The following is a 9,637-nucleotide window of genomic DNA, read 5'->3' as shown; positions in this document are numbered from 1 at the left end:
AAATTCAACACACACCATTCAACACATAATTATCTCAGTTATGATACAACGCATCACATAAACTTACAAACAAAAAGAGGCGGAAAGACTCAGTTACAGTGATACAGTGCAAAACAAAATTAACAGTATAATTACTTCGTAATGAGCGTGTATATAGTGTATGTACAAGTCTTCAAGAAAGCGACCATTGAATGTCTGGCCCTGGGAGACTACAACCTTTACTGTGCACAAATTTGTTTTAAAAATTGTGTTGTTAACATAATAATTCTGGAATACTCGCTACAAGACCGGAGAATTCTTGAAGGGAATTGTCGGGTTATAATGAACAGACTCATACGCACAACGCACAGATGCGTGGCAGTGAATACGTCACAACAATCACAGTTCTCATTGTACCTCCATCAGGCAAAATAAAGACTATCAAAGTTCCTACCATGTACAATATGTATTACTGAAAAGCTAAGCTCTGAACATTGTCCATGTTATGTCAGGAGTTAGCAGAGCCTCCAGTCACGGGTTCGTATGACCGGCGGACATGTTCTTGCTATAACGTCTTCTGGCGCCACGTCAAAATCTGTCGAGTGTGTAGTTGAGGTCCAGTCGAAGTCTACTCGAAGTCGATCCAGCGCGTATTTTTGGCATGGGCTGGCACTTATCAGTAACAGAGCACCTGTCAGTAAACTTTCAGGAGTTGTCCGTATTGTCATATCGCCTGATAAGATTTTAACTTACTAACCAGTCTTTCATTCAACATGATCCTGAACTTTGACTATAATCCACAGGAGAGAACAGCGGACACAGAAAAAGTGATTGAGTGCTATATGTACAGTTAGCCAAAGGAAGAATTCTTTATGTGTAACATTATCAGCCATCATATTCATTACACACCGCCAGCCTCTGATCTCTCCACATAAAAGTGCCTGTCATTATCATATTAATGCTACCATTGTCAAAGAAGATTATGCTCAATTAATATGTATTTTACTTCATGGGTATCTATCCCAGTAAACAATTTCGTAGCGAGATAATCCAGTTCCTGCTAAATATACTTGGAATCCAGTAGTATAGAATAGGAGGTACTGATTCTTGCTATGACAAGCTTCAGTTACAATGATTTTTTGTTGTTGTCGAGAACAGCCTTCGCTGTAGAAATACACGTGTTAAGATTTAAACGTGTTAATAATCAAAACGGTTTTGATAGACCCTCAAAATAAAGAGATCAATAAAACACAATACATTGTATGGGAGACCTATCATTTTCTTCAAAATACGCGCTTCAGCTTGTGTGAAGTTATAAAGTTATGTGCCTGTGTCCGCATTCAAAAATAACATTAATGGCCGAGTCACCAGACAATTATTTATTGGTCACAAAGTAATGGCTTATATAGGGATTTGATAAGGTCTGTCCTCACTACAAGGTTTATTTCAGACCGGACAATCCATGGCTTACCACTCAAAGCCAACGTAAGTGTTTTCCTTTAAAAGGACTGAGACTATAGCTTAGTTGTGTGAGTGTGTGTTTCTTGTCCCGTTTTTGCAAGAATACTTAATGTTTTCTGCATTATTTTTCTCTCATTCTCACTTTTATTGTTCCCGTATAGAGCACAATTATATAGGGCATATATACACTGTTTAAGCATGACGATGACATTCAACTTAAATACAACTTTACAAATAATTCTATTATGTGTTTCACAATATTTTGGCAATTCGCAGAATTCGAACCAGATACTGTCGACATCTCATTGATATAAATAGTACTGTTCAACCACATGAACCAGGAAGAGAATTGCAACTATGCTCTTCCCTGATTGTTTTAAGTGAATACGGCAGTTTGGACAAAACGAAATGCAAACTCAGCTATTATGAGAATATTCTGTAATGTCTACCGTTCCACTAGGCGATTTTAGTGTCGTTGAACACTCACGCGGAAACAATGGCAAATAAGGCCCTTTGATTACTTCAGGAATGCTTGGTAAGGTCACTTTTGACATGTCATATCAGGATCACGCTTGTATTTTTTTTTCTCCTCCTCCTCCTCCTCCTTCTCCTCCTCCTCCTAATTCTTCTTCTTAATTTCCTTGATAAGATTATGTCGATGATGCTAATCACGAAGGGGTCTTCCCTGATAGAAAGTTTTGGTGAATCATACTGCTTGTTTCTACAAGCGGCTACCAGTATGACTTCACTTCCTCCACATCACCGATAAGTGATCGGGCAAGACATATTGCCGTGGACTGTAGGAGTATCAGCGCCCCGCCAATGCACCCGAGCAGGATGGCGTTGTTGATGAACCAGTCCCGCAGTGCTTGGGCGCAGCCGGTGGTGTGAATGACGAGGTACCAATCCGCTAGCGGCTGGGCCAGGACGCCGTAGCCGCACTGGTAGTTGACCACGCCGCTGGGATCGGCCGGGTCGGGCTTGCAGCAAGAGAACGGGACGCTGCATCGCGATTGCGCCTTCGACGAGCAGTTGAAATAACTGAAAGAAATGACAAAATCAAATGCATGAAGTCAGTTCGATGCAGAGAGAGGGAAGAGGAAATGTGTTTTTCTCTACCAAAATGGGATTCTTACCAAGTGAAAGTTGGTTTGTATAAGTCTCGGAAAATCAGAATGGTTGCAAGATTTCATTCTTTGGCTCATGCCCTTCAGTTAGGACGATTCAAAAAGCCTTTGAAAGACAGGAAATAACAGTAGGGAGTGTATATTATACTTGATCCGGTTCCGTTTATCGGCAGAGTGGATTGAAGAATTAAACCACAAACTTGACTTCAGGTTGTGAAACTGATACACGTATTGAGAGCTATGGTGGAGAGTTGTGGAATACTACGATTTCCTTTCAACATCATAATCATTTTTAGAGATTTGTTTCAGTTTTCATCTGACAATACGGCTGGGGAGCCCATATTCAGCTGCAATGATTAGCTGGTCTTCCATACGTTGCAGTGCAGCTGATGTGCTTGGGGCCATCCAACCTGCTCTTTGCGATGAATGATAAAGCTGGATCATTTATGTGAGTTAGCTGTGACTCTCTGGCGCATGAGATCTCCATATCATATCCTATTCAACTAGGGCCAGAGTGCTTTGCCTTTTGTTAAAGGGAACGGCATGATAGCGCACAACATTGCTCAATATAAGATTCATTTAGATTCGAACCCGCGCCCGAAGAAGATCCATGAAATTTATTATTGAATAGAGCCACCTTGATAGAGTCACCGGATAGAGCTACCTTGCCGCCCTTAATGGGGCGGGGATAGGAAGGGGAGAGGGAAAATAGTAGATAGATAGATAGATAGATAGATAGATAGATAGATAGATAGATAGATAGATAGATAGATAAACAGAGAGGGTAGAGGAGAGAGTTAGGGAAAGGTAGATGCCAAAATGATGGGGTATTGTATAGAAACTGCACAGGGAATAACATGGATACTCACATATTGAGCTGCCAGTCGTTAGGCGAGTCTATACCACAACATTCGAGTCCTTCTTGCATGTTATCCATTAGGAATTGACTATCGGGGTCATCTATGAAATAATATAAAACGTGAAATGTATTTTTACCAGGCGATCTTTATCCAAAAGGGTCGGTCGTACGCTGAGCGGACATTAATTCATGACCACAACGTTTAAAATAAATACAAAACCGATTCATCCGGAGAAAACCTTCCTGGATGTAAGGATTAACACAGATTTCTGATAAAAATTGTCTTTTGATTTTGTGGAAGTTATCACGTGTAAACAGTATACTAAGTCTAGTAGATATCTTTGAAATACAGCAGAACTTTGAAGCTTTTTGAGTAAAGTGTCGGCATGACATGGTGAAATGAAAGGACTGAGATATAAGTGAACTACATCTAAACTAAATAGGATCTGATGGTGTAACATTCAATGCAATGCTGGCAACACTGGAAGTTGCATTAAAGGGGATGGCTAGTAACTGATCAGTGGGAATCAGTGGGAATGCTGAGGGATGATTGTTCCAATAAGAGGGACATTTCTCTTGTTGTGTGACAATCTTTGCTATAGAATGGTTTCATACTCAAGTCATGTGCTGTGTAATGTTAACGATCGCCCTGTCACTGTACAGGCATGCTAACCGGAAATCATTACTGCACATGGCTTGAATATGAGACCATTCTGAAGCAAATAATTTTCACATAACAATATATATATAATGTACTCTTAAATGAATCCCACAAGAATTGGTACAATCATCCCCCAGCATTCCCACTGATTCCCTCTGATCATTTACTAGCCATCTCCTTTAATGCAACTTCCAGTGTTGCCAGCATTGCATTGAATGTTACACCATCAGATCCTATTTAGTTTAGATGTAGTTCACTTATATCTCAGTCCTTTCATTTCACCATGTCACGCCGACACTTTACTCAAAAAGCTTCAAAGTTCTACTGTATTTCAAAGATATCTACTAGACTTAGTGTACTGTTTACACGTGATAACTTCCACAAAATCAAAGGACAATTTTTATCAGAAATTCCCACTGATCAGTTACTAGCCATCCCCTTTAGATCGTATGTTATTGTGTAACGTATAAATAGGCGCCCAAGTTTTCACAGCTCTGTCCACTGCTACCTGTCTTATGTACACAATGCAGAGCCAGATGACATAACGATAATTTCGAAGGTTCGTCAATGGAAAATAAAATAAGGCTCGTTATTTCGAAGGTACGTTATTCCGAAGGTTCGTTATTCCGAAGGCTCGTTATTCCGTAAGGTTCCTCATTCCGAAGGCTCGTTATTCCGTAAGGTCCCTTATTCCGAAGGCTCGTTATTCCGAACGTTTGAATCCAAAAATGAAATAAGACTTGTTATTCCGAAGGTTAGTTTATCCGAAACTGAAAAAAGGGTTAAATTCTTTACTCCGAATGTTCATTAATCCGGAAACAAATGGAAAGACGAACCTTCGGAATAAAGAACCTTATCTCACTTTCAGATTAAAGAACCTTGGGAATAACGAAGTGTAACCCACAGCAAACAATCCTGGTCACCCGACAACCTGAGCTGGTCACTCACCGAAGTAGTTGACCAGCGTTCTCTCCACCCACGAGTCAATGACCTGCACGAACTTGTCCTGGTAGACGTAGGCCAGCACACCGATGGTGATCTCCGCGAGGAATATGAGGATGAGGAGGAGAACGTAGAACTTGAGTAGACAGGTGTTCTCCCTCAGTGACCCGATGCAGCCCAGGAAGGCCAGGAGGAAGATGATACCACCGATGATGATGAAGCCGTACATTGGATCCATGCTGATCCCAACCTGGTTTTAAGTATTAAACAGAACACAGTGCAGCAATTATGAACATCATCACAGGCAACACCCTGCGACAAAGGTATTTAAAATAGTTATAAAATTGACGATTCTAACATTATTCATAATCATCATAATCTTAATGATACCATAATAATATTATACCGACAATAATAATGATGATATATAGCACAGAACTCGACTCAGAGCAAAACATGCCAGCTTTCCTACAACAAATTTTTCGTTTTATCGTCAGTACTTTGTTCTCTCCACTTTGTTGATAGGGCTCTCGACTTCCTAGCAGCAGATAATAATTACACAAAAAAATAATAAATTGTTTGGTTTTTTTTTTTCATGAAGTGTACATATTTGCAAAATTTGTGATTGAGACATTACTAAAAGTCAATCATTATTGTTCTGGAGGAGCTAAGCCTCCCTCCCTCTTCTTGTCCTGGAAAAGTTTTATGATTTTTTTTTTCCTTTGAAATAGTGCTCACATGAATGTTTCACACACTTTCACCATCCTTCGACAACTACCACTGTGATGAACATCTTCTATACTAGTGATATCGGTAGCAATCAGACAGTCAAATATATTGGTGATGCCATCGCCCCCACAATACTCGCACTGGATTGCACATGAATATTGTTATAAAAACGTGTTTTTATTGTGTTATGTAGCAAGTGCCACCTTTTCCCCTCCCCTTAAAATTCACAGTTGTTAAGTTATTATGCGCTCTGTACACAATAAATATCAGAAAACAAATTTTATATTTATTTTTATATGACAATAAACTACTTTGAACTTTGAACTCTGATTTACAAGACTTCAGTAACTTGGGACAGATGCACAGTTTATTCTTATTTCTTGAATGACAGGAAGGGGATTTAGATTAAAGGCATAATTTACCATTTGCAGATGAAAGCATTAGTGCTCTAAAATAGTTCTAAAATGTGAGTTAGGGATAGAAACAACCACTGTCAAAATTTGAATCCGTATAATCGATGTTAAGTGTTGTTAAATACACAAAATGTGAACAATAGTTATAATAAAAATGTTTCCAGACTAAACCGTATACAGTTACGGTTTATTGAGAAAAACCCTGATATCTCCTTATATTTTAGGTTTCATTGCAAATATTTCATATGGTAGGATGTTTTATGATACAACAGACCTACACATATGCATCAAATGTGATATCTTGAACATTTATGAAATCACTGCTCCCAAAGGTAAACTGGACCTTTAATAGGTTAATGGGAGCCTTGCAAGGTCATCACGTCTTCACCTCCTCCGTTTCCTTCTCCACCTTGTCTGCGATTGAAATCACTGTTTAAACTTTCGTGCAAAAATGCGTTTGTCTGTTACTATTGTTACTCATTATAGTCAAGCTGCAGTATCCCCACAATAATGCTATTGTTGTATGCTGCCATCTACGACAGAGATTCAATCGCGTTCAAACGAGAGGAGCTGTGCCAAGATGTATGGGATATTGGATGCCTCCAAAGTTGAGTTCTTTCTGCAGAGCTTTTATGTTTGTGGGGATAGTTAGACGCTCTATGGACTCTTGGAGGCATTACTGCTTCTTGTTGGAGTCAGAATGCAAGTGTCCTTTATTCGTCGTTCCCCAATATAATATTATTCCAACACATTTACACTTGATACATCATGTTTACAAAACATGTCCCGGTGACTTTCCGGTGTTGTTTATATTTACACACATCGCTTATATCGTGAGATGAGGTGAAGACAAATGACAGGAGGAGCGGAAAGGAAGTGGGAATAGAAAGTGGCTGTCAGCATGTCAGAAGATTAGTTGATGATCTTAATGAGAGAACGAAACCAGAGATAGGTAAGAACTTGACTGTGGAAGGGTGGCTGTGAGATGGATGACTATGGAATGAATGAGACATGCTGTTCACTGCTACACCATTATAGACCCAATACTTCTTGTACAGACACAATAATGGCAATAAAAGATACTGTTCCTAAATCATGCATAATTAACTGAATTTGTTGAATTTAGATGCCGAGTTGTAACAGAACTATAAGAACAGCGCGGAATCAGCCAAGATACCACTTATTATCATATATTATGGCATGCCACGCGTCCCCGCAGCGCACCATGTACATGACCCGGTGCATGACTTCTGCAAGTTTGTCAAGTCGCGTCTCGTAATGTTCCTAGCTGTTTTACCTCCTCCTCCTCCTCCTCCTCCTCCTCCTCCTCCTCCTCCGGGACCAGTTATTTATAGCAATGGCGGACAATCTGCTATGCGGTCTCTTTCTTGATTCCACATTTTATTTTATTTTTTTTTTTTAAATTTGGTTCTGTCCTTGATCGTATCTGCGCCTCACATCATGTACATCTGTAGGCAGCGCGTGTGCTTGCGGCCATTATAGTTCTACTAACATTGTCTTTCTTTTTCTGTTTTTTTCTTTTTTCTTTCTTTTGTCTTCACTACAACTACCTCTCTTTAACAGATGTCATAGATAGCTATTCCTGACCACACATTAGCACCGTTGATTAACAGGTGTTTAATTATCATTTTTATTGATATTATTGTGATTATCAATATTTTCATCATTTGTATTATCATTACCAACCACTAAAATTATTATCACCGTTACTATTATGTTTATCAGCATTACTAACATAAAAAGTACTGATATTGTAGCCGTTATTATTTACTATCTTTGACATCATACTTTTCTTTATTCACTAATGATTTTCCCTGAACAAGTAATGTCGTAAAAAATGTGATGATGCTCGTAATGCTTTTTTAGCAGTCCCCTCCATTTCCAACAATTTTGTTTCTGCATTTGCAATAATGATATAACATTGATTTGTATCTCTGTAAATAATTTACCTGTGTCTTTATTACATGTTATTATGTACATCAGCTGTATCGATTTTGAGACATTATCTGTATATGCGAACATTAATATTTTCATTGTATTCCTAATTATTTGTTTGTTGGAAATGAAATAAATCAACTTGAAATTGAACTTGAACTTGAACAACATACCATGCGCATGCACTGCACTGGGTGTAGCACTTTCAATAATAAGAGTGATCGTGTTCAGGTATCCTGAAGTATGAGTTTCATCATACGTTTTAGATCAACAACCGCAGACTCTAAAAAGACTGTGTTCTTTATGTAGCCCACTTGATTTGAATGAATTTACTAACATTAGTTATCAGGCTATGTGAGGACAAAGCACTATCGAGGCAAAGCACCGGGGGAAAGGGGGATACAAAGACCAACTGATATGATTGGGAGACAATTTCGCATTGAGTGAACCATAGCCAAATTCGGATGCTGTTCGTTATTCCAAAGGTTCGATATTCCGAAGGTTCGTTGTTCCGAAGGTTCGTTAATCCGTAACACACAAATTTCCTATACCTAGAGGTTCGTTAATCCGAAAATGAAAAAGGGTTCGTTAATCCGAACATTTGTGGGGTTATTCCGAAGGTTCGTTATTCTGAAGATTTGTTAATCCGAAAATGAAATTCGGAAAAACGAACCTTCGGAATAACGAATCTTCGGACTGAAGAGCCTTCGGAATAACGAACCTTCGAAATAACGAGCTGTAACCGCCAAATTCATATAGCTACGTGACTTCTTACAGTCCCCAACGAGCATAGTGCTATTTCTCCTCATGAGCACGTATATTTTAGAGCTGCTTATATAATGGCGCCAATATTGTATGAGGGATCAAATTACCCTAATGGATGCACGTTCGGATTTCCACAAAATTGTTTGATGAGATATGAGATACGTATCTAAAGGGCAATATAATGATATCATGTAAGAACATCGTATAATCCGTTTACGCTTTGTTGTGGTGATGAAGAAACGACGGTGCGGTTATAAATCGGTACGTTTTAACACAATATCATGCAATCATGACAATAAATACATGATAAAGAAAGTCCGACTTCCAGGACCTGAGTACTGAGTTCTGAGTACTGCACTCACACCAACTTTTGTTTCATCGCGATGACACATAGCAAAAAGACTTAACACTCACTTCAGAGCACCCAGTGACTGGGTGCCAATGATAGATGTCACCATGCTTTACCTCCGAAGTTTAGTTGTCACCCTTTTGATACCAGGATACTTACCTCTTGAGCAATGGCCTCCACACTGGCTACGCTCTTGGAGACGAGTCCCCATACTCCAAAGCCCAGGATAGCGGCCCCGCACAGCCAGAAGATGACATTGAAGGAGAAGATGGTGTACTTGGCGCAGAGGCTGACTTTCACACCCCGAGGGGCCATCCGGACCGGTTGTCGAGGTGCGGCCCGTTGCTGGAGGTGTTCATTCGTGACTGGGTGCGGTTCGGTTTTCGACTTCCCCAT

At 39.5% G+C, this 9,637-nt stretch overlaps 1 protein-coding gene across 1 annotated transcript; it reads right to left on the bottom strand.

The window, feature by feature from the left end:
* Positions 1-2,127: 2,127 nt before the first annotated feature.
* On the bottom strand, positions 2,128-9,637 carry LOC140228425 (tetraspanin-5-like). Its single transcript, XM_072308644.1, has 4 exons — positions 9,401-9,637; positions 5,036-5,279; positions 3,437-3,527; positions 2,128-2,481 (listed from the first exon to the last, which is right to left on the bottom strand). Exons 1-4 carry the CDS (start codon positions 9,635-9,637, stop codon positions 2,172-2,174), a joined length of 882 nt encoding a protein of 293 aa, XP_072164745.1. The 3' UTR covers positions 2,128-2,171.

This window comes from Diadema setosum, chromosome 5 (assembly GCF_964275005.1).
Source record: "Diadema setosum chromosome 5, eeDiaSeto1, whole genome shotgun sequence".
In the NCBI taxonomy this organism is placed as follows: domain Eukaryota; kingdom Metazoa; phylum Echinodermata; class Echinoidea; order Diadematoida; family Diadematidae; genus Diadema; species Diadema setosum.
Note: the sequence above shows the minus strand (reverse complement) of the source record. Positions and strands in the feature narration are given on the sequence as shown.

Bases quoted from the DNA above. Each gene is read 5' to 3' on its own strand.
- LOC140228425 (XM_072308644.1), bottom strand. From the start codon at position 9,637: ATGGGGAAGTCGAAAACCGAACCGCACCCAGTCACGAATGAACACCTC. The intron at 3,528-5,035 runs GTGAGTGACCAG...ATTATTTCATAG, and splicing joins AACGCTGGTCAACTACTTCG to ATGACCCCGATAGTCAATTC. The intron at 2,482-3,436 runs GTGAGTATCCAT...CATTTCTTTCAG, and splicing joins AACGACTGGCAGCTCAATAT to TTATTTCAACTGCTCGTCGA.